General features: G+C 56.2%; 8 protein-coding genes across 8 annotated transcripts; 6 read left to right on the forward strand and 2 right to left on the reverse strand.

Moving 5' to 3' along the window:
• The first annotated feature begins 94 nt into the window (after positions 1-94).
• BCV69DRAFT_162174 (Cse1-domain-containing protein) lies at positions 95-3,482 on the forward strand. The gene is made up of 2 exons (XM_025489433.1): positions 95-800; positions 890-3,482. The coding sequence occupies exons 1-2, from the start codon at positions 201-203 to the stop codon at positions 3,359-3,361; spliced, it is 3,072 nt and encodes a 1,023-aa protein (XP_025349171.1). The 5' UTR covers positions 95-200; the 3' UTR covers positions 3,362-3,482.
• A 171-nt stretch (positions 3,483-3,653) lies between these two features.
• BCV69DRAFT_281922 (kinase-like protein) lies at positions 3,654-6,968 on the reverse strand. The gene is made up of 4 exons (XM_025492165.1): positions 6,374-6,968; positions 4,706-6,000; positions 4,376-4,617; positions 3,654-4,281 (listed from the first exon to the last, which is right to left on the reverse strand). The coding sequence occupies exons 1-4, from the start codon at positions 6,642-6,644 to the stop codon at positions 4,005-4,007; spliced, it is 2,085 nt and encodes a 694-aa protein (XP_025349172.1). The 5' UTR covers positions 6,645-6,968; the 3' UTR covers positions 3,654-4,004.
• A 180-nt stretch (positions 6,969-7,148) lies between these two features.
• On the forward strand, positions 7,149-9,803 carry BCV69DRAFT_162199 (hypothetical protein). Its single transcript, XM_025489434.1, has 3 exons — positions 7,149-7,846; positions 7,918-8,307; positions 8,380-9,803. The coding sequence occupies exons 1-3, from the start codon at positions 7,289-7,291 to the stop codon at positions 9,571-9,573; spliced, it is 2,142 nt and encodes a 713-aa protein (XP_025349173.1). The 5' UTR covers positions 7,149-7,288; the 3' UTR covers positions 9,574-9,803.
• Positions 9,804-10,694: 891 nt separating this feature from the next.
• Positions 10,695-12,052, forward strand: BCV69DRAFT_162201 (hypothetical protein). The gene is made up of 5 exons (XM_025489435.1): positions 10,695-10,999; positions 11,109-11,165; positions 11,253-11,326; positions 11,471-11,516; positions 11,639-12,052. The coding sequence occupies exons 1-5, from the start codon at positions 10,889-10,891 to the stop codon at positions 11,936-11,938; spliced, it is 588 nt and encodes a 195-aa protein (XP_025349174.1). The 5' UTR covers positions 10,695-10,888; the 3' UTR covers positions 11,939-12,052.
• A 587-nt stretch (positions 12,053-12,639) lies between these two features.
• On the forward strand, positions 12,640-14,840 carry BCV69DRAFT_281926 (putative PCS60-AMP-binding protein, peroxisomal). Its single transcript, XM_025492166.1, has 4 exons — positions 12,640-13,002; positions 13,105-13,536; positions 13,629-14,447; positions 14,558-14,840. The coding sequence occupies exons 1-4, from the start codon at positions 12,713-12,715 to the stop codon at positions 14,667-14,669; spliced, it is 1,653 nt and encodes a 550-aa protein (XP_025349175.1). The 5' UTR covers positions 12,640-12,712; the 3' UTR covers positions 14,670-14,840.
• A 63-nt stretch (positions 14,841-14,903) lies between these two features.
• BCV69DRAFT_281927 (Gcd10p-domain-containing protein) lies at positions 14,904-17,124 on the forward strand. The gene is made up of 2 exons (XM_025492167.1): positions 14,904-16,434; positions 16,529-17,124. The coding sequence occupies exons 1-2, from the start codon at positions 14,987-14,989 to the stop codon at positions 17,040-17,042; spliced, it is 1,962 nt and encodes a 653-aa protein (XP_025349176.1). The 5' UTR covers positions 14,904-14,986; the 3' UTR covers positions 17,043-17,124.
• On the reverse strand, positions 16,935-19,802 carry BCV69DRAFT_162258 (hypothetical protein). The gene is made up of 3 exons (XM_025489436.1): positions 17,457-19,802; positions 17,267-17,370; positions 16,935-17,159 (listed from the first exon to the last, which is right to left on the reverse strand). The coding sequence occupies exons 1-3, from the start codon at positions 19,499-19,501 to the stop codon at positions 17,089-17,091; spliced, it is 2,220 nt and encodes a 739-aa protein (XP_025349177.1). The 5' UTR covers positions 19,502-19,802; the 3' UTR covers positions 16,935-17,088.
• A 1,704-nt stretch (positions 19,803-21,506) lies between these two features.
• On the forward strand, positions 21,507-23,178 carry BCV69DRAFT_281929 (S-adenosyl-L-methionine-dependent methyltransferase). The gene is made up of 5 exons (XM_025492168.1): positions 21,507-22,063; positions 22,149-22,320; positions 22,391-22,526; positions 22,604-22,746; positions 22,832-23,178. The coding sequence occupies exons 1-5, from the start codon at positions 21,635-21,637 to the stop codon at positions 22,855-22,857; spliced, it is 906 nt and encodes a 301-aa protein (XP_025349178.1). The 5' UTR covers positions 21,507-21,634; the 3' UTR covers positions 22,858-23,178.
• The last annotated feature ends 226 nt before the right edge of the window (positions 23,179-23,404 follow it).

Below are 23,404 nucleotides of genomic sequence, written 5' to 3' on the forward strand. Positions count from 1 at the left end.
GCGGTGGGATCGACCTGGCTAGACAGACGACTGTTTGACAGTGGCACGCACGCGCAAAGGCACATTTGGCCGGGCGGGTGTGGAGAGCAACACTCACTTTTCTCCGTCAGTGGCCTTCTTCTAGACTTCTTCTCTTCCCTCGGCATCTCCACCTTCCCACCATACATACCAACCCCCTCACACCCACGACTGGAAACGCCATGGCAGACGGCGCCGATCAGTTGTCAACCCTCCTGTCCCAGACGCTGGCATCGGACCCAGCAGTGCGGGCAGCAGCAGAACAACACCTCGTGGCCCTCTCCACTTCCTCGCCCTCACACGTACCCTCACTCTTGCAACTGATAGCAGCCTCAGAGTCCCCTAGCAACATCCGGCTCGCCTCGTCCATTCATTTGAAGAACATCATCAGGACACGGTGGGACAATGAAGAGGCCCAAGAGGCTGAGCTGCCTCCCATCGACGAGACTAGCAAGGCTACCTTGCGTCAAAACCTTCTACCCCTCCTCCTCTCCCTCTCGGCGCTCAACAGCCCCGCGCCCCTCCCACTGCGTCTTCAGCTCAATACAGCCCTCTCTCTCGTAGCCTCTCACGACTTCCCCAGGACGTGGACTGGACTGTTAGATGACATTGTAGTCAAGCTCTCTGAGCCCAACCCAGACTTGGGAGTCGTGCAGGCATGTCTGTCCACACTTCATGAGGTCACAAAGGCATGGAGGGGCCAATTCAGAAGTGACAAGCTTTATGAGGAGATCAACTACGTCCTCGGAAAGTTTGCACCGGTGTGGTGGGAGAGCATCAAGGTGTGTGCCCACCCGCATTTCGCACAAGTGACGAAGGAAGAAGTCGATTCTCACCCGCTCTCCTCCCTGCCATGACTTTCCCCTCACAGGCGACTAATCAAGCACTGCTATCACCGGCTACTCCAGCTACACAGATGAAGCCGCTACTGAACATTCTGCATCTCGAGCTACTTCTCTTTTACGACCTCTCTTGTCAAGACCTCCCGCCGCTCTTTGAGGACAATCTCGCCGAGGTCTCCTCTCTTCTGCTCCACTGGCTCTCATACTCTCCCGACTCGTCTCGCCTGCCTCAAGACGAGGATGAAGAGAAGCCGGACGAGTTGACCAACGTCAAGGCAGCCGTTTGCGAAGTCAGCGAGCTTTACGCACAAAGATACCTCGACGCTTGGGAGCCTCAAGTTGCCGGGTTTGTTCAGGCGGTGTGGGAGATGCTTGGCAAGCTCGAGGGAAAAGCAGGCGGAAAGTACGATGCCCTTCTCTCAAGGGCTTTGAGCTTCCTGAGCGTCATTGTACGCCAGCCCTCTCTGCGTCACCTTTTCGCACAAGGTGAAGGTGGAGGCAGCGTCATGGAATCACTCGTGCAGAGAGTCATTCTTCCGAACGTTGGCATGAAGGAAAGTGAGGAGGAAATGTTCGAAGACGAGCCCTTGGCTTGGGTCAAACGCGAAGTCGAAGGCAGTACAGAGACAGATACGCCTCGTCTTTCCTCTCTGGCTTTCCTGCGGTCACTTCTCGAGCACTTCACACAAGACATCACCAGGATCATCTCGTCCTATATTCAGACATATCTCCAAGAGTACGCTGCCAATCCTTCGCAAGAGTGGCGGAAGAAGGACGCCGCCATCTGGCTGATGACTGGAGTAGCTGCAAGAGGTGGGACTGGTCGACATGGAGTTTCCGAGGCTTCGACAAATAACCTGGTCAATGTCGTCGAATTCTTCTCGAACCACATCTACTCTGATCTGGAGGCAGCTGAGTCCAGCGGAACAGTGCATCCGATCTTGAAGGTCGACGCCATTCGCTACCTGCACACTTTCCGCAACCAGCTCACCAAGGAGCAATTGTTGAGTGTTCTCCCCTTGCTGGTGCAGCATCTACAGAGCAGCAACGTCGGTATCGCAACGTATGCCTCCATTGCAATCGAGAGGATGCTGATCATCAGGAGCGGAGAGGGAAACAAGGCCATCTTCACACCGCAAGATGTGCAGCCATTTGCGGAACAGACGCTGTTGGCGCTCTTTGCCAAGATCGAGGCTGGAGGTACACCCGAAAAGGTGGCAGAGAACGACTTCTTCATCAAGTGTGTCATGCGAGTCCTGACCACCGGCAGGGAACAGTTGGCTCCGGGCTATCTCACCATCCTACAACACCTCGGCCAGATCTTGACGACGATTGCAAAGAACCCTTCGAATCCTCGCTTCTCGCAGTTCGCCTTCGAGTCCCTGGCCGCCCTCATTCGCTTTACCACCAGCGCTGAGCCCTCAAGCTTCGACCAGTTTGAGCAGACGCTCTTCCCACCTTTTACCGAGATCCTGCAAGGCGATGTTGCCGAATTCGTGCCATATGTCTTCCAGCTGCTGTCGCAACTCCTTGAGCTGCGACCGGCGGGTCAGCTGCCAGCTTCCTACCAATCTCTACTGCCCTCGCTGCTAACGCCCACCCTGTGGCAGTCCCGCGGCAATGTCCCGGCCTTGGTCAGACTTCTGCAAGCCTACCTGACAAAAGCTGCTTCGACGATGGTTTCCAACAATCAGATCCCTGCTGTCCTGGGTATCTACCAGCAGCTCATCGCCAGTCGGATCAATGACGAGTTCGGCTTCGAGCTGATGCAGACCGTCTTTGAGAATGTCGACGAAGCGGCTCTCCAACCCTACCGCCAGGCGATTATGACTCTCATGCTCACTCGTCTTCAGACTTCGCGCACAGAAAAGTTCACAAAGGGCTTCGTCGCATTCGTCGCCTCTCTAGCCACGATCCAAAAGGCAGGCGATGCCTATCCTGGCGCAGTAGTAGACGCATTCGAAAGTGTTCAACCAGGTCTCTTCACTCAGATCATGCAGGGCGTCATCCTCCCCGAGCTCAGCAAGACGCCCGCTCGCAGGCGTCCACTGATCATCGTCGGCTTTGGCCGCCTGCTGACAGAGAGCGGTCCCCGCCTCCTCGAAGGAGCCAATGCAGCCGCCGTCTTCCCCGGTACACTCGCCGCACTGGTCAATCTCTCTACGGATACGTCCATTGCACACAAGTCCATCGAGGCGCAACAGGCAGAGGAAGACGAACTCTTCCTGGAAGACTGGGAAGAACAAAACACCTTCCAGGCTGGTTTCTCTAAATTGGCCGCTTCTGCTTCTGCGCCTGGATCTGGCTCCTCGTCAGGAAGAGGAGATCCAGTCAAGACCATTGCGGGTGCTCAACCTTTACCTGATTGGCTAGCCTCACGTGTAGCAGATTGTTCGCAGCGCTTTCCAGGCAAAGTAGGTCCGTTGCTTGCTGCACTTGAACCTGCGGCGGGACAGAAGTTACAGCAGATGATGGCTCTGAAGGGATTGCAGGTTGCTTAGGTGAGAAAGTGAGAGATGATTGTGGGTGGAAGGGTGTAGAGTAGAAGGGAAGAGGGAGAAGGGAATGAAGGAGGGAGAGAGGAGAGACGTATGCCAGGGGAGGCTATCAGGCTTCCTAAACCGGAGACACGGTAGGAGAGGCGGTCAAAGCTGCTCCTCACACCACGACCCCGCAGTACTATCCTTTCACCCGCCAACGCTCTCGCCAAAATCGTACGTCTTGCATCGCACCGCATCGCACCCTATCGCACCCTATCGCATCGTGGACCCCATCTCCTAGTCGACCGAGGTGCAACGCGTGACAGGCCGACACTAGAATCTGATGGATTACAGAGAGAGGAGAAGGGAGAGAAGAGAAGGGAGAGGAGACAAGGGAGAAGGGAACTTCTGACACGAAATGAGCGAAACATACTAGGTTTGGTCCGCCCAGCTTCTCCTCACTCCTCCTCCTCTCCTCTTCCTCCCTCACTCGTCTGGTGGTGCGCCTCACTCGTCTCAGCCAAGTCATCTTTCTACTCATCTACAGACTCCTTCCTCCTCACTAAACCCTTTTAGCGCTTCCCCCGCCCAAATCTCCCTACCTGTCTCCCTGTCTCGCCTCTGCCTCGCCTCGCCTCAGCTCCGTCTCTCTCTCTCTCTCTCCTCAGAAGTTCATATTCTGTTCATACCTCCTAAACGTAAATCCAACAAATGCCAAATCCTTTGCCCCCACACCCGTTTCCGCTCCAGGAGGCACCTCGGGTACATCCTGATAGTCCTCTGTAGGAAAGTAAGAAGTATCGGTGATGCTCTTGAGGTGAGGGATAAAGGGAGCGTCGATTGCTCGGATGGTGGACCAGTCGACGCCGGCGAAGAAGGGGTGCTCCTTGATCTCCGTGGCGCCGTTTCGACCTAGGCGGGTTTCGGAAGAGGTGAGGAACCTGCGTGGAGGAAGACAAGGGAATGGAGAACGTGAGCACTACAAAGCAAGAGAGAGGCGCAGTAAATCGCCCTGCCCACGGGGCCGCTGCTCACCTTCGAATCATGTCCTCTGCCTCCGGGCTCAAGTGGATATCATCGGGGAACTGCAGTGTTTCTCTCCACGCCAGAATCTTCTTGTAGGTATCGTGGGCATTCTCCGAACAGAAGGGTGGGTAACCGCAGAGACATTCGAACATGATGGCTCCTAGTGACCACCAGTCGCACTCGTGACCATAGCCTTGCTGGATGAAAATTTCTGGCGCGATGTAGTCTGGTGTGCCGACTGTAGAGTAGGCCTGGTGGCAGGGTTTGGGTGGTAGGTTAAATCAGAAGTTAGTAAGCGCTTCGCGGATAATTGCTACTAATACGCTCCCATTGACTTACCAGCTTTCTTCTGTTGGCCTTCCAAGTCGCAATTGCATCCTTGCTACTCAAAGTCAAATTGATAGAGTTGACCGCCACCGAATTTCTCCCCGCCTGCTGAGGGTTTTGACCTCCTGTAGTAGCACCCTCGAACAATCTCCTATAGTACGACGAGTCATGCTGCTTCTGGAATCCCGTCGAGAGACCGAAATCACTCATCTTGATGTGGCCCTTGGCGTCGATGAGGATATTATCGGGCTTGATGTCTCGATGGATGAAGCCCAGCTTGTGGATACCTTCCAGGGCAAGAACGCACTCTGCGATGTAGAATCTCGTTACGTCTTCTGAGAATGTATCGTACTTGATGAGCATCGTCATGAGATCTCCTCCCGGTAAGAATTCCATCAAGAGGTATAGGTATGCCGAATCCTGGAAGGAGTAGAAGAGTTGTACCACCCATGGAGAATTTGACTCGGCCAGGACGTCTCTCTCGGCTCGAACGTGAGCCAATTGGTCCTTTTTGAACATCTCGCTCTTCCGCAGAGTCTTCATGGCATAGATTTTGCCGGTGTCCACCTTCTGCACTAGTCTCACTTCACCGAACGCTCCCTTTCCAATGACCTTGACAGTCCTGAAGTCATCCAGGCCCAGCCTTGTCCTTCTCAACCTCAAGAACCCAGACTCTCGTCGACCAAGCGCGCCCAATTGTCTCGCCTTTCGATCGTCCGACGTCGATGCGTCGGCTGCCAGCCTCTTCTCCACCTCGACTCTCCTAGTACTTCTCTCAATTGCTTGCTCCACCGCAACCTTGTAAAAGTGCTCCAATTTGAGCTTGGCTCCCATGGCGGCATCGAGAGTATTCTTGCTCATGCCCTGAGTTGACCTCTCAAAATATACGTAGTCTGCGCCCTTCTCTGCCAAGGACGCACCTCCACCGAGCGTCGGCGAAGACCCACCAGAGCCTTGCCCTGGTCCAGGGCTCTGTCCCCTCTGCATGCCTCCTGGCGATGGGCTGCGATTGCCTGGGCTGCCACCTGCAGGACTGGTACCACGATAGCCTGTCGGAGCATGTAGGTTGTGAGGCGGCTGTTGATGTTGCTGCTGCTGCATCTGCTGACCCTGACCTTGCTGCATCTGGCCGTACTGCTGTTGCATTAGGAGTTGCTGCTGGTGTTGTTGGAGCTGCTGAGCTTGTTGCATTGCGGGGTGTTGAAGCTGGCTGGGTGGACCCTGTGCTTGCGCTGCTATTGCTGCTGCTTGGATCTGAGCTTGTAGGTTGGCTTGATGAGCCGCGTACGGATTGCCCTGGGTGTATGCTGATGGGGTGAGATCAGAAACAGATTCCATAGCGACGAGGGTGGCCGGTGACGAGGTGGTGGAGGTGAAGGAGAAGGGAAGAGGGCAGGGAGAAAGGGTAAGCCTCCAAGTGTTGCAGGTGATGCTCTAAGACATTGAACAATGGCGGGGGAGCTGCGCCCTTGTGTTGGTGATGCCCAGGCTGCGTCATATCGTGCCGCTGTGGGCACCTCCCTTGCTTGACGCACGAACCCCCCTTCTGGCCCATCGGACCAAAGTGGCCTCGCTCGTCTCTTCTCTCGGAGTACAGGCTCTCCGAAAGGCAGAGACCGGCAGGAGTGGGAGATGCTTGGAAGATGAAGGGTAGCCCGGCCCCACGACCCTGACACTCACCCTGATTGCCTGCGAAGCCTCCCTGGTTAGCATAGCCATAGTTGGACATCCCACCACCTGCACCCATGTTCTGCTGCTGCTGCTGCTGTCCACCGAATCCAGCTTGTCCCGGTCCTCCTACCATCCCTGATGGGTGTCCGGCATACTGAGCTCCATAGGCTGCCGCTGTAGGTTGGTGGACCTGTGGCGCTCCGTGAGGCATTGCGTGAGGCGGGCGAGGAGATGTGCGCGGGTCGACGCCGTATCCCCGTGCATTATTGTTGTATGCCATGTTGTCTGGCCCGGCGTGGCAGAGGAAGTGAGGTTGTCTGGGGACTCTGGTCAGACTCTGGCCTCACCGGACGAAGTGGTTCAGGAGAAGCGATGCGGAGGAAAAGGAGGAGTGAGCGGGTGTTGGTCTAAGCGGCGGTTCGCGTGGACGAGTGTGCGGGGCGGAAGAGGAAGAGGGCGGGTGTGAGAACAAGGAGGAGAGAGTGCCTGCTGCCTAAGCGTGGTCGGTCTCCAGAGATGGAAAGCTGACTAGATGTGTCCCCTGTGGTGACGATGGTAACGATACTGGTGATGGTGAGCTTATGCTGGCGGTGCCGTGTCTGCCTGTGCCTTGGTAGCGAAGACGCCGCCGCGCTCCGCGTCGCCCATCTGGCGGGAGCAGCCACTCACACACACAAGCAAGCAAGGGGCCAGCCATGAGGTGGCGCGGAGTTCCAACCACGAGTGCGGGTGCAACCCCCCCACTTCCGCCATGCGCCTGACTTTGCCCGCTCAGCCTCCGCACCGCCAACTTACGCCCGAAAGATTGACCATCATCCTCCGCGATCCTGCTGCTAGCCTCCTCATCCTTGCCACGCAAACAGCATCCATCTCCTAGGTACTCTTCACACGCTCACAAGTCATCGTATCCAGTAGCGTATCACCATGGCGCGAGGCAGCGTCCTCTTCGAACGCCACTCAGAGGACGATGGCGCAGATCGGACCGGGCAGGGGCACGACGAAGTGTCCATCCCTCTGCTCCAGCAGCAGGATGCCTCTTCCTCATCCGCCCCTTCGTCTTCTCGTCGTCAGCCGCCTAGAGACTCTCGCTTTGCCATATCAGAAGACGATGTAGAGGCTCCGTCCGACGAGGAAGATGACGACCAAGTCGCAGGCTCAGGTCCCGGAGGATATGGTCCCCGCGGAGATGCAGCTACCTCGCAACATACAAAGTATCCTCCTACCTCTCCCTCTTCCCTCCCACCATCCTATCGCGAGGCCATCTACGTGAAAGACCCCTGGTATCGCTCCGAAGTGGCTCTGTCCTTACAGCACTATGGCCGGATATGCTTTGGCAGTCTAGGTGCTCTGATCAGACAGTACTGGCCCACTTCGAGATTTGCTCAGGCAGGATTCTTCATCGTTGGTCTCTGGATCATCGTCATCGTCAGCGGACCTACATGGGACAAGAGTGCTCGAGGATGGAGCAAGAATGTAGATGAGGTGAGCTCCGATAGAGAGATGATTTGAATAAGCTCAGCAGCAGGCACTGACCGCCATCTTCACCTCTTCAGTTCCTTGCATTGATCCCTCCCTCGCCGATCTCAGGAGATGGCCACTACGTTCAACTAGCAGATTGGTCATCTGCCAACTGCCAAAAGTACGGTATCGCAGCCTACTGCTCGCGCAAGATGTCATACAACCTAGAGATCCCGCACGATCCCCGATCCCTCTTCTCATCGGATAAGATCTTCGTATACATTGACCCCCCACGGTCTGCTCATCTCTCGGACGGTAGAGGCAGCGCGCCGGCTACGGTTCAGGTCAAGATGGATGGAGAGCTTGAGGGCCAGGCAAAGGTCGATATTGAAGCATTCTACGAGTATGAGCTGGAGCCCCTGCTGGCCAGAGCTCATGTGGGCCTGATGAAGGCAGGTCTCAACGATCAGGGAGTCGGAATATATGTGAGTTGTCGGAAGAAAGGGAGCGTACTCTTCTTGATGGCATACTCACCTTCCATTGATGGTTGCACACAGACATGGCCACTCCCGCCCAATCTCGTCAACGTGCCGAAAGCCCTGTACCCCTACCCGCTCCTGTCCTTCAAGGTAACAGTCCACGTACCACCCTCAGTCCTCATTCCCAACCTCCGGATAGAAGGCAGCGACATTGACATTGCAGTTTTCACCGATCTGCCCAAGCCAGACGCGGCGAGTGGGCGGCATCTGGACGCTCGCAGCCTTCCCGGAACTCCTGAATCCACCAGTAGCAACAGCAGAAGGCGCCACGTCGGCAGGTCCGTCGCGAGCGACGGCCCCTCGCCGCGAGGGCGTCTGGGCTATGCGCTTGCCCGTCGTCAAGCCTCAGCAAAGGACGACCCTGCCAATCCGCATCCCCTCTTTGGCAGCCTCATCGCCGTAACGAGGCACGGCTCCCTCTCCCTTGGCGGGTCCATACGCGCAACTGGTCGTCTCTGGGCCGAGAACTCAAACGGACCAGTCGAGGTGAAACAGGACACACATCTCCGGGCGCACGAAATCCATCTCGAAGCTGGACGAGGAGAATTGACAATCGAGAAGGGATCCCTGCTGGAGTCGAAGAACGAAGTGCTCGTCTTGGCCCACCACGGAAACATTTCGATCTCAGAGGGAGTGAAGATCTACGGCACTAGGCTGGACGCAGAGGCCGATGACGGGAGACTCGCGAGCCCACAGGGGACCTGGTACTCGAACCACACGATGATCCTCAAAGGCTCCAAGGGCGTCGAAGCTGCCGTTGGTGTCAACACGCCTTGGCGCTCGCAGCTGGGGCATGGGACCGAGCAGCGTCCGTACGTCTCTGTAGACGCTTTCAGTGAGCAGGGCGACCTGAATGTGAGGTTTGCAGAGCACGTGGAGAAGATCCCCCTCCGCGTAAATGCCAAGGCGCCCGAGGGACAGCTCAGTCTGGCTCTGGACAAAGAGTACGTAGGCTCCTACCACCTGCTCGGCGGTGCTGGTTCCAAGATCACTTCGGCTCCTGCTGCAGAGGATAAAGCCAAGGCTCGCACAAGAGTATTCTCCTTTGCGGACGGGAGCAAGAGTGCGGTCGAGTATGACGCAAAGGGCGAGGTGTGGTGGAGGAACACCTCGAGTGGGGCTGGCCAGGAGCCGCCCTTGAAGGGAACAGAATTGTGGGGCTCGGTGGAGGCAGTGGCTAAAGGAGCGGGCAAGCTGAGCTTCGAGGCGTGAGGAAGCCACGAGGTGATAGGTGGTACGGACACTCTTGATGCGCTTCATTTCCTACGATCTTTTACATATAAACACACTCTCGACCCCCGTTCCTCTATTTGTTTGTACCTTCTCATCAGACCCTGGGTAGCACAGAGGTCCCTTTTCATATCACACAGTACGTACCCTGATTTCCGACTGTTTGTCTTCAACGATGATTCGGATCCGCACTCCTAGCCTAGCCATCACTTGCCACACGAGCGCCTGAGCAAGCTGCAATGTGAAAATCGAGGCAGGCGCTGGCTGGCTGACTGACTGACTGGCATTCCTCGGTGCCTTGGATTCACAGCCACAGCTAAGCCCTTCGGCGACTTCTTGAGCCAGCCGAGAGAAGAGTTTGCCAGCCCTGGCCCCCCTGCGCCCTTGACCCCCCACGCGCTGTCAGGTCAGGTCAGGGGCCGATCGTCGGGCCAAGCTTTCTCAGTGAGGTCAAGCAGTAGAGCAGAGGCAGACCCGCGCGCCATGCCGAGATCAACACCGGGCGCGGCGTCTGAGGAACGGGGAATCAACACGAAGAAGTGCAGCACGGAGAAGAGACGCAGGCAGGAGAAAAACAGGGGAAAAAACGCAAGAAAACCGTCAAGAAGCACAGGCAGAAGAGGCGAGGGCGAGACGAGGTCAAGAAGAGGGTTCAGGGTCCTCCAGGCGGTGGAATGGAGGAAGAGGTGCCGACGGGAGATGCTCTCCAAAGCCCTCCTCCTTGGAGGTGGCGTTGCGTTGCGTTTGCAGAGTCAACCAGGGTTCGAGCCGATTCACCTCGATGGACCCACCTCCACGCCGGCCCGCCGCCGAGGGAACTGCGTCAAGGGGCATGCAGCAGACAGGAGACGAGGGAGGAAGAGGAAGCGGACGAGAAGGACGAGGAGCAAGCGGGATGATGCAGGTTGACAGTCAGCACAGGCACGGCATGTCAAGCCCCGGCGGCGGAGGGAGGAGCAAAAGAGGCACGAGCAGCAATTGGCTCTGCTGTCCCTCCCCCGCTCCCAGAGGAAGTTGAAGGATCTGCACTGCCAACTTGGCCCAAACAACAGAGCGAGGAATGGCCGGTGGGCAAGCAAGGGGAGGGGAGCCGATTCAAATTGCACTCCTCCGGCCAAACCTCTCTCCTCTTTTCCCTCCTTTACCATCATCACTCTTTGCATCTCACTCGACTTTCCTCGTCTGACCAACTCACCTTCTCTTGACAAACCCAAGCCCGTCGGCCTAGCACATCAACCCTTTCACATCGAAAGCAAATCTTTTCTCTCACACTTCACATCACCCTTTCTCACTCAAAATGAAGACCTTCTCTGCCATCTCCGGCCTCGCCGCCGTCGGTATCGCTGCCATCACTTACGTCAGGGCTCAGGCCACTGTGCAGTCTCCTGCTAACCTCATCGAGTGCCAGGTGAGTAACGAGAGACTGCGTTGTTCGGCGTCTTCTGACCCGCTGGCTGGACCTTGGACACGGCACCTCAATGCTGACGCCGTATTTGCCTTGATCTCCTTCTGTCCAGCCCGCTGCCATCACCTGGTCTGGTGCCTCTGGTTCCGTGTACCTCTCTGTCGTCCTCGTGAGTCTCACACATGGCCTGCTCTGTGCCTCTCTTCTGACCTGATACTGATTGCTCGCTTTGCTCCTGTTCTTGAACACTTTCCAGGGTGACGATGTCTCCAGCGCTGCCTACGTCTCCTTCCCCACCCAGTCTGGCGCTTCGGGAAGCTACACCTGGTCGTGAGTGTTCAGGCATGTGGCTCGATTGACAAGCAAAGGCGCCTCGGCTTTTGGGTCGCTCCTTGATGTGCTTGGTGCCTTTGTTGCGTCCCGTCTAGCATCGACTGACTCCTGATCTCTCCACAATTCCCCTCGCGCCAATAGTAAGGTCAACGTGACTTCTGGCCAGACCGTCACTTTCATCGTGAACGTGAGTATCTCTTGCCACGCACCATGAGAAGAAAGGCTGTAGAGCAACCTCCCGGCAATCTGTGCATGAAATACCCTCTCTGACGCCGTCCCATTGCTTTCGTGCTCTTTACCACCCCACAGGACAGCACTGGTGCCCCCAACTACTCTTCTCAGGTCACCGTCAACGCCGGTTCCGACACCTCGTGCCTGAGCTCCTCAAGCAGCTCCGACTCCGACTCCTCTTCTACTTCTTCTGCTGCCGCCGCTGCCGGTACCTCCTCTGCCGCCAGTGGATCTTCGTCCAAGTCGGGCAGCAGCTCCACCTCTTCCGCTGCCGCTGCCGCCTCTTCCACCGCCGCCTCCAGCGGTGCTAGCAAGTCCTCCCTCAACGCTCTGGCCGTTGTCGGTGCTGCCTTTGCCGGAGCCGCTTTCCTCGCCTAAGCGCTCGTTCAGGAGCGCTTAAGTTGAGGTGCAGTCGTCCGCAAAGGAGGTGTCTGAGAGTAGCTCGAGAAGATCTTTACGATGCCCAAAGGACGGTGAGACTCGTAACGGAAAGCTGCGCTTTCCGACGACTCCCACTGCCGTTACGACCTACGTACGACACCCATAAGGATTCCAATCCCCTGCATCCCCTTTGGATCGCACTCCGCCTCTTCTACGACCTTGTCATGTCGCATGTCCCTTCAATTACGAAAACAGAGAATACAAGTCTTTTGTTTCGATTTCACAGCTCGGATGGTCTGCCCTGCAGTGCATTGGGCAAGCTTTCTAATCCGTCTCCTCACCACCGCCCCGGTCTCTTGCTCCTCTTCTTTTGTCTCGGCCGTGTTCCCCACATCGCTTCCGTTTCATATCATACATTCAGCTGTAGCGCCTCCGTACACTCTACAATGGGTGATGATCTCGCTTGCCTCTGACTGATGCGCTTGCGTGCTTGTGTTCGATGGAATGTGTTTCGGCCGATGTGACACAAGACTTGGGTGCTCGTCTCTTTCGGCCTGCTCGCCGTGTGTTCCGAGGCTGGGCCACGCCTGCCTTGGGCACACAGGCCGCCCGCCCGCTCGGCTCGGTTGGGCGAGCTCCACTTGGGGAAGATCGATTGACTGATTGCCCAACCCCCGGGCCCTACTTATCATCGACCGTCCTTCCACCTCTATCATCTGGTATCTATTCGATACAGCCATTCCTTCCACCTTTCAGACCACTTTCGCAACAATGGCAACCCCCATCGTCACGCCCGCAACGCTCCGTCTCCCATTTACGCCTCGCGCAGGGTACACTCCATCAGCTCCTGCTATCATCCTCCCCCCTTCTTCCCCACATGCAGCCGCCTCTGCTAATCCCGGTAAGCCCTTTCACATCTCCTATCACCATCTGCATACATTGATTCTGGACTTGCAGGATCAACTTGCTGGATTGGGTTTGCAGGTCGGGGACGCGGTCAGTAGCTCGTTGGGTAATGGAGTGGAGTTCGCAATCGCCTTTCTTGCTACTGGATGGCAGAGGTGAGTGCTGCAGGGAGAGGGGGAAAGGCAGACGTTAGCCTGGCCAGATGGTCTAACAGAAACGTCCACTGACTTTTGATCTGATCTCCTGCGCTCTCATAGGCTGATTGCAGCTCCCCTGAACCCGGCCTATACCCAAAGTGAAGTCGAATTTTACCTCGACGACACAAAGTCCAAGGTGCTCCTGGTTCCCTCTGGCTCCTTCTCTTCCACCTCTCTAAGCACTCCTCCCACCGTCTCTGCAGCCAAGAAGCTCAATATCCCCGCCTATGAGATCGTCTTTGATCCAACCGCTAGCGACGGCAAGGGTGCCATCTTCCTCAAGGATGCCAGTGGAAAGATCCTTCCCAAGGTCGGAGCGGAAAAGCGTGAACCGCAGGAACAGGACACGACGCTTGTATTGCATACTAGTGGTACGACAGGAAAGCCAAAGGGAGTGCCCTTGACGCATGCTAATCTGGTTGCGACGATGGAGAATATCATTAGGACGTATGATCTTACTGGAAGGGACAGGACCTTCCTGGTCATGCCATTGTGAGTTGAACAGACGGTGTCCGAAGAGATAAGGAGCTAGAAGCCTGACCGATCTTGTCATACATCTCATCTCATCTTTTCCCCCTTACCAGATTCCACGTCCACGGCATGCAAGCCGCCTTCCTCTCTACGCTCCTCTCTGGAGGCGCCGCGGTGATCCCACCCAAGTTCTCCGCCTCAACATTCTGGTCCGAGCTGACCCTCACGCGCTGTACCTGGTACACTGCCGTGCCCACCATCCACTCTATGCTTCTCTCTTCCCCTCGTCCAAGTACTCAGCCACCCTTGCGCTTCATTCGCAGCTGCTCCTCCTCGCTCGCACCGAGCGTATTCCATGCTCTCGAGGAGGCTTTCAAGGCGCCTGTGCTCGAGGCATACGCCATGACAGAGGCCGCGCACCAGATGACTTCCAACCAGCTCCCCCACAAGGGCGAGCGCAGGCCTGGCTCCGTGGGTATTGGCCAAGGCGTCGAGGTGCGCATCATCGGTACCGACGACAAGACTGTACCTACTGGTGGAGAGGGCGAGGTGTGTGTGAGGGGCAAGAATGTCACCAAGGGCTACCTCAACAACCCAAAGGCCAATGCCGAGTCCTTTGTGCACAACCCTCCTGCGGGTCACGAGGACAACAAGGGCTTCTTCCGGACCGGCGACCAAGGCAAGCTCGACGAGCAGGGCTATCTGGTCCTCACTGGTCGCATCAAAGAGTTGATCAACCGTGGTGGTGAGAAGCTCAGCCCGCTGGAAATTGATGCGGCTCTGCTCAAGGTCAAGGGAGTCAAGGAAGCAGTAAGCTTTGCCGTCGAGGATGCCACGTATGGACAAAAGGTGGGAGCGGCATGTGTGGTGGAAAGTGGAGTGACGGAGGATGCGATCAAGAAGGAATTGGCGGGTAGTCTAAGCAAATTCAAGTGAGTAGGCTTGTCGATCGGGTATCAAAAGGCAATGTGTGAAGAACGATGGAGTACTGACATCATTCTCTACCTCTCTTCTCCATCGTGTTGCATCTATCGTCCACTAGGATCCCAGAGAAGATCTACCTCGTCGACGCCATCCCAAAGACGGCCACGGGCAAGATCCAGCGCAGGCAAGTGTCCGCACAGATGACTGCGAGCGACAAGCCCAAGCTGTAGTAGGTAGGCCGGGCGTCCAGCATATCCAATCCAGATACGAACGAGCAAGTGATCACCTGTTCTTTCTCGCCTGTGTCCTCCGTTGCACGTGTGCCCTGTTCTCATCCACCATATCGTAGCAATCTGCTCCTTCTTGGTCAATGCAATGAATGCAATCGGAGCTTCATTTTGTCACTTCTCTCCGATCCGTTGCAGGAAGGACTGACCACGACCAGGGATTTTGGGTTCCGTGTCTCACAGAGAGTCTTCCTCGTCCTCTCTCCATCCTTGCATAACATATCGCCCTGTTCATCGTAGAAATCTTTCAGTGCCAGGAGATGAGCGCTAGCGCTACTGCGAGCACATCCATAGCGGACCCTTCGCGGGAAGCTACCGCATCCACCTCCTCCTCCTCCTCTACAACCGCTGCCGCTCCGATCCATCCTCTCCGGCGTCGCCTCTCGACGATTGCCGCCTCGGATCATCTCTACCTCCGTCTACCCTCGGGGGCCATCAAGTATGTCAAACCGTGGGGTTCGCCTGCTGGGAGCAGCACGACTGGCACCGCAGCAGGGCAAGAGGAGCAGCAGCAGCAGGACGGGCCAGGGAATGCAGATGCCGAGGCTGAAGCTGAGAGCTCGACGGCTGGTGCTGGTTCTGCCACGACTACAACACCCGGGGGAGCTGGTAAAGGCAAGAGGGCAAGGAAGCCTGCCTCTCTCCGAACTACAAAGGTCGTTTCGCTAGGAAAATTCGGCAACTTTGACCTGCAGGACTTGGAAGGAGTGCCCTTTGGGTGGACTTGGGAGATCGGACCGCCCAAGGCTGCTCCTGCTGTCAAGGAGGAAGCTGGAGAGGTCAAGGATGAGGATACCGTGATGGAAGCTGGAGACGATGCAGCAGCTGTGGCAGCAGCGGCTGCTGTTGCCACTCGCAGCGGTACGGGAAAGAAGGGCGGAAAAGGCGGTGGGAGAGGCAAGAAAGGCGGTGCTAGCTCGGATCTATCTACTGCTCCTGGAGCTCTGCGAATCATGGTTGGCACGACACTTGCCGAGCTCGAGGAGACCGATGCTACCAATGAGGACATCTTCGACGACCCTACTGTTGCCCCACGCCTCACAATGGTCGACGTACAAGCCTTGCGTGATTCGGGACTAGAAGGGCAGGAGCTCATCGACGAATTGACCAAAGCGTCTAGCTCCTTCGAGAAGCGCACAGTCTGGTCGCAGGACAAGTTCATCAAGAAGAAGGAAGCGAAACATCTCAAGCTTTTCACACCGCTCCCACCTTCAATGGCCGTAATGGCCGAGTATCACTTTGAGCGATCACCAGAAAAGGTACGCGGGCTCAGGGTTGACGCGCTAGCTCAGATGCTCAGCTTTGCCGGAGTTGCACCGGGAGGACGCTATCTCGTCGTAGACGGCACCTCAGGCCTGCTTACCGCCGCCTGTCTGGATCGTATGGGCGGGCATGGTCGACTGCTGGCCATTCACGACAATGACTCTGTCCCTGAGTTCGACATTGTACGCTCCATCAACTTCCCTTCGCACGTAGTGGACGATGTGCTTCGTACACTGCACTGGGCTCAGGTGGACGGAGAGTACCAGCATCCTTATATCCCGCCTATGCCGGAGAGGTTGGACGACGCAGTCAAGGATAGTGGAGCTGAGGGACTCAAGGCGTTCAGAGCAAGGGAGAGGGAGAGACACAGGATGGGCAAGAAGTATGCCGCTAAGGCTGAGTTGGACGAATTGAGGGAGGAGCTCTTCGAGGGTGACTTTGACGGGTAAGTAGTCGGGGTCCCATTTCAAGGGAGGCTCAAAGTATCATAGCAGAGCTGACCGAATGGCTAACATCTCGTCATTCTCGGCATCCTACAGTGTGCTCATCGCCTGCGGCTACGAGCCCGTCTCAATCATCTCCTCTCTTCTACCCTATCTGGCCGGTTCGGCCCAGATCTGCGTGCACTCCCCCCTCTTACAACCACTCGTCGAAGCCCACGCCATCCTCCGCGCCTCGCACGAAATTGTCAATCTCAGCCTTACGGAGCCGTGGCTCAGACGATACCAAGTCCTTCCTGGACGGACGCACCCGGAGATGAATACTAGTGCGACGGGAGGATATATTCTTCATGGAATTAGGGTCTTGACGGATGAGATGGCGAGGGAGGAGATGAGGAAAGAGGAGGAGAGGAGGAAGAGTGAGAAGATGAGAGAGGAGGAGGAGGAGGGGACGGGAGCGGAGGCGGTGGCGGTGGCGGTGGCGGAGGCATTCGTCCCTGTTCCCGATGTGAAAGGTTCGGTACAAGTCGCTGCACCACCGCAGGAGCAGGAGCAGGCAGAAGTCGAAGAGGAAGGCCGGGAGAGGAAAAGGGTCAAGACGACTGCGAATTAGGAGAAAGAGTAACTGTCGAGTGCAGTTGAATAGTCAATACAGAGAGTCATGCACCCTCGCCATCGGGTCTTCTGAGACCTTCCTCCCTCTTCAAGCGTGCATTCAGCTTGTTCATCTCTGACCATTGGAAGAGAGGGATTGTCCCCCAAAGAATTGCGTTCATCAGCTTGTACACCCGACCGTATTAGAAGATCTCTTCGCTCGTAGGCAAAGTCGTCACTTACGAGGTCTACCTAGTACAGAGGCAAAGTCGTCTCTCCGACGCTCGGGAGGGTCATTGAGAAAGACAGACAAAGACGTGCGCACCGCTAGTACGATCGTTGAGGCGCTGTTGAAAAACAAGAGTCGGTAATCGGTGCTTGTCAGCTCCTTCATCTACAGAGGTAGTATGAATGCTCAGCTCTTCTCGCTCACAAGATATTGAGCCCCAGTGTCTGCAGACGGCTGCGTTCTCGCTCTCCCTTCTCCAACGCAGCTTCTGAAAGCCACCTTTCTCGACCCTCCCAAATCTTCGCCGGAGTCAACATCACCCCACTCGTCGGTGTATCTTGTCGCAACAGCGCCTCATCCTCCCGCGCGGCATTCTCCTGCAGTTCATCACCCCAGCGACGGATGCGTATTGCTGCTTCAAAGGGGCTCCGCACCACATCAATCGTAACGCTTTTGTTTGAGCCCAGATGCCGCGAGATGTACTCCTTTAGGGCGTCCTGCGCAAGTAGCAGAGGTCTAGTCTGCTCCACCTGGCGACCGGAGGAGGAGTAGGCTTCCAGTACTACGAGAAATGAGTCGAAGCGCTCGCTCTGTAGCATTTGCTTGAGAGTCAGATCTCCCCCGCTGCCGCTAGCGAGGGCTTTTGAGCCAGCCCCAGGGGTTCGGTCGTCGACTTTCATTGCAGCAGGGAGAAGAGAGAGCTTGAAGAGGCTCACCGCGCTCGTCGCGTCGAGGATAAGGTCCCACTCCCAGTCGTCCTGAACTCCCGTTGCCTCGATAAGAGAGACGTTGCACCTCCCGGTCAGATGAGACATGACGCGATGATTCTGCAGACCACGAAGGGACACGAGGTAGTGATGGGTGTGCGAAGGGGCAAGGTAGCCCTCTGCAGGACTTGCCGCAGGGTCCGAAGGAGAGTCCTCCTCGGCTGGGTGTTCAACTTCGTCAACCTTCTCCTGTTGAGGAGGACGTACCTCAATAGGCCGCATGGCACCTGGATTGCTGGTCATCTCCTCCTTAGTAGATGGCACTTCCTTGCCCGTCATCCGAAGGTACATATCGATCGGACTCAGTCTTCCGCGATATGCAGCTGCGCGTTCTGACCGCACCTTTTTCACTACTGCCATAAGCTTTCCATCCTCAGCGGCTATGCTGTCCACCGCTTGGCGTTTGCGAGTCTCCTGCCAGTCCGGAGCCTCGGGTTTGTTCCAAATTGAGCGAGGGTAAGGGAAACATTGCGCCTGTGATCGCACTGGGCAGGGTATCTGTGCTGAGGTCTCGGTCTGCAAAGCGGGCGCCGGGCGTTGTGTGACCGGTGGGTCTCTCATTTGGGCTTGCGTTGATGCTGATATAGGACGCCCTTCGCCTGTATCTTCTAGACTGGTCACACCCTGCATCGCTATCTGCTCTTCATCCTCATCGACTACGTAGTCCATCCATCCTCTACGCTCGGTAGCCCATTGAGGCAGTATAGAAGATAGAGAGTGAGAGTCTTCAACGTCCTCTTCGTCTCTGTACTCTAGGAAATGTAGAGGGGAGCCATCGTTGTCGAACAGCAGCGGTCGCGCATCTGAACTCTCGCAATCGAGGTCACCGTCGAATCTTGACACGACCTGACATGCCTCTCGCTCTTCTTGGCGATTCATGTCATCTATTGAAAGCCCTTGCTGCGAGTCATCCCTCCCGCCAGAGCCATGTCGAAGGGGTGACACTTTGCGTGCTTCATGTCCTGGATTCACCTCCGCCAATGTCGGTTCCTGTAAAACCCCATCGCCCTCAAGATCGTATTCTGCTTCAGCCCCTTCATTGTGTTCTGGGCGAGCAGGTGGACGGTCCGGCATCCATTTCGTTTCTAGGACTGGTGACGGAGTGTCACTTGCGATGCCCTGCTGTAAAGGCGCTGTGCACGAGACTTCCTCCTCATCTAATTTCCCAAATCCTCGTACCATGTCCCTCACCGTCACTGGGCTGTCAACAGGTATTTGTTCCACGAGGGCAGAAGCTTCTTCGATGCAGTCGGGCTGTTCCGACAAGAAAGTAATGTCTTTCGATGCATCGGCAGACCAGACATCGCTTAGCTCGATGTTGAGGCTTTTGAGCCCGCTGAGAGGCTTCAGAGGGCCGGTTCTCCTGGCCAGTGTCCTGTCAGGCGGCTCACGGCCGACCAGAGCCTTGGTTGTCAGCAGTAGCGACGATGAAGCTGGAGAGTCGGCCGCTCTCGTTCTGGGTAAAGAGGGGACGGGCAGCATTAGGATGCTGCTGAAGCTGCAGTCGAGTGACTCTGCCGCGATCAAATTGCAGACTCTCCGTGTATCTTTGTCGCTCGGTATCAGTGGAAGCAGGGTCAGATCAAGATTGGCTTGGTCAAGATTGAAGGGCGGCCGTCGTAAAAGATGATCGTGTAGGAACGAGGTATATGCTGTCGGAATGCCTCCTTGAAAGTTGCCAGTCTCCCGCTGGTGCGAGCGTGGGAAGAGTGGTGCGTCTGTAGGGGATACAGGTTATAGCCACACTCAGCCTAGGCTTGCGTGACACGATGAAGCGCAGTATCTTACCGGCACCAAACCATACTGTTTCCTCTTCACCAGACAAGTACAGGTCTTGCGATCTCCGACGGACTTGTGCTAGCTGCAAACCGTCTATGCTCCCGCAACATGACCTTGCGGCACTGTTGTCTTGCTCATCTTCGGTGCATGAGAAATTAGCCATCACCTCAGCGCTTGGGCAGTCGAGAGACTCCGAGCTCTCCCACTCCTGAAAGTCTTCGAGGTCGATGTCATCTTGCGACTCGTTGCGCGAAGTGTACGCCAACGCATGGGCGTCCCTTCGCTTATGACCAAACGGCACCTCCATGAGTCCCGCAACGAGCATCGTTATCGATGTAGAAGAGCATCCCACTAAGTCAGAATTGTCCTTGCCTGTCCGAGAAGCAACAAGTGGCGGACTGATCGGGCGCATTAGATTTGGCTCGACAGTCTCGCAGACTGCGTCTGGCCCGAGGAACGTGTCCAGCTCGAGGGGCTTGACACTTCGAATACAGCTTGTCACATGTAGCACCAGGTCTATCACTGTCTTTTGCTCGATCCCGTCTTTGAACTTGAGATCGTTGGAGCTGTGAAGGGAGGCAGTGTGCATAGACTTCCCTGTCAGTCTCGATTTCTCTCATGCCTTCGTCTCCATACTACTGAAAGTTTCCCACAAGAGCTTATCCACCGGCCGTAGCTCTTGCCGAGCTTCATCATAGTCCGGCACAGTGTCTACAGGTACCGTGGAAGGCACCACAGGAGCCATTTCACCCAGAGCAGATGGGTCGAAGGGCACACGCCCCAATCTGACCGTTGCTTCTCTGCTCGCTTTGCTCAGTAACACATCCTCGTAAAAATGCGTAAGGGGAAGTGGCTTGAAGAGCTCGTCGTCTGCCGGATCAAAACGCACGAGGTGGTCAGTGTGCGCTAAGAGAGGCCTGTTCTGCGCCCCTTGTGAAAGCGTAAGCTACCTCCTACCTTCTCTGCGTAACTGCTCTTCTATTCTCATCCACACTCTCAACTTCGTCGCCTTAGCTTTGAATTCTCTCAGAGCTTGCTTGACCAGCTTTCCCGCCGCCTCCGTAAAGAGCAATGGCTCTCTGCCGACCTCTTCCCTTGCAGAGAACTCCTCGTCTGGTATGCACTGTATGCCCAGATCATAGGTCGAAAGTGGCTGTGGAAACTCTGCTATGGCTATCAGACGATGACGATAATGCTGAATGAGAGATTGTGAGAGGAATGCTATCACTGCTTCATACTGTCAGGACAGGCAGAGAGAGGGGGCATCAGTATCGAGCACAGCACATCTGCTGGGCTCAGGGCAATCACATCCACGTCGATGAGAGCTCGTATGGCTTGCGAATGCTCAGGCGAATAGTTCATGATGATACGGTGGGCGATGTCCCCAGCGGGTGAATACAAGGAGGTCTGCTGAGCAAGGAATGGCGCAGTAATTGTGGTACTATTCTGTGGTACAGTCGTCTGAACGGAAAGGGCCCCCCCCCCCCCTCGACGCGTTTTTGCCCCTTCGGCGCTCTCGGCTTTCTCGGCAAAGGCGTGGCGCTGAGCCGGCAATCAGCGGCAGCAATGGCAACCCCAGCCAGAGCTTCCGATGCACGTCCCTTGCGCCATTCCCCCTCCACGGAGTCACGCCAAGAACATCTTCGGCCCAAATTGAGTCGAGTCACCTTCTGAACGAGTCGTACTACTCCCTCACAAGTCCGGCGGATCACTATAGAAAGCGCTGTCTGTCCGTCTCCTCTGACCTTGTTGATGCTGCGTCGGCTACCCCACACTCTTCATTGTCACACCCCGGCACTCCTCCGTTCTAGTCTTACTCCACCTACCGCCCGCACAATGTCTACTGCCACTCACAACTACAAGCCTCGCGCCGGCTTCGATGACTCTGGTGCTTCGGGCTTGTATCATTCTGCTCGACCCAACTACCCAGAGGCCTCCATGCAGGCCATCCTCGAAGCCGCTCAGGCCGGTAAGCCTTCCCCGCCGCTGCTGAACATCCTCGAGATCGGATCCGGCACGGGAATCTCAACGGAGAGTCTGCTGAGGGAAGCGGGTGAGACGAAGCTGAAGATTGTGAAGTACCTGGCAGTGGAGCCTTCAAAGGGTATGAGACAAGGATGGGACCAGGCGATTCGGGACAAGGTGCTGCTAGACCTTAGGCAGAGCGGCAAGCTGCCCGAAGAGGCGGAAGTGAGCTGTATTGATGGCTCCTTTGAGGAGTTGAATGCGCCAAAGGGGGAGTGGGATGCTGTCATGATCGCTCAGGTATGTATGCCCCTGCAAATATGACGCTGTAAGAGTAAGAAGAGCTGACCCTGACGCAAGTCGCTTCGCCTGATGCGCTCACTAGGCATGGCACTGGTGTCCAGACCACCATCGCAGCCTTGAAGCAATTGCCTCTGCCCTGCGGTCCGGAGGTCATCTCGCTCTCATTTGGAACTTAGAGAACAAGGACACCGGTGCAAAGTGGGTCGGTCAGCTTCGAGATCTATATGAGCCTTTCGAAGACGGCAGCCCGCAGTGTGAGTTCGAACAGCTGTGAAGGCGGGATACAGTATCAGCTCACCTGGCAGCCTGCTTGCAACCCCTCAGATCGTCATGGCTACTGGAAGACAATGTACAAGGAGGCGGCCCTTGAGGCCAACTTCAACATCGTGGAGCCCAAGCATTTCACTCGTTCCATACCCACCACTGTGGAAGGCGTCAAGAATCGTGTCTTGAGCAAGAGGTGAGGAGCAGACTTGACAGCGGCACGAATGTGGATTTTCGAAGCTGATCTCATCTCAATCCATTGATGTAATATAGCTACATCGGTCTGCTGCCACAAGAGAAGCGAGATACACTGATGAAGGACATTGAGGCTCTGTTCAGCTCAAAATCGGACGAGGAGCTAGGGCGAAAGTGGATCGACAAGGCAAATGGGATCTTTGAGTATCCCTACACCACCGGTGAGTTGGCGTGGTCGGGGCGGTACGAGCTCACGTGGCAGGCTCCTGACTGGTATCTTATCTTCCCACATTCTTCCAACCGAAGATCTGTACCTGTTCCAGAAGAAGTGAGCTACGCCCATGTGATAGGAGTCGGCATTGCCCAGGGGTGCAATAGATGAGTGACATGATGCTTGGTATGCATGACTCTCTCTGTGGAGCTGAGCGATCGGGGCAGCAGCCGGGGCTCCTGATTGTGGTCCCGGCGTCTGAGGGTTGGCCTCTTTCCGCGGTTTGGTGCCCTGAGTCTAAAAATGCGCCGGCGTCTGTCTGTCTGCCTGTCAGTGGGCGTCTGCTGCCTGTCGCCGGCGCCCCCGCTTGATGGACCCTCATGGCATTTGGCTGTCTGCCACTTTCTAGTCATCTGAAACAATGGATGGCTCCTCACCTGAGACATCCACACTGATATCCCCTTGATTGACAGACACACACAATACTCGCCACCCAAACATCACCATCGTCCCCAACTCTTGCTCACACTCTTACTCACTACCATCCATCACTTCGCGCACGCAAACCTATACCCAGCCCATCACGCTACACCCCTCTGCACGTACACGCTCGGGCCTGCCTTCCTCCGCTGGTCTCGCTTACGCGAGGGGCGTGAGCGCCATGTCAG

The sequence above is a fragment of the Pseudomicrostroma glucosiphilum genome, assembly GCF_003144135.1.
Source record: "Pseudomicrostroma glucosiphilum strain MCA 4718 unplaced genomic scaffold BCV69scaffold_4, whole genome shotgun sequence".
Lineage (NCBI taxonomy): Eukaryota > Fungi > Basidiomycota > Exobasidiomycetes > Microstromatales > Microstromataceae > Microstroma > Microstroma glucosiphilum.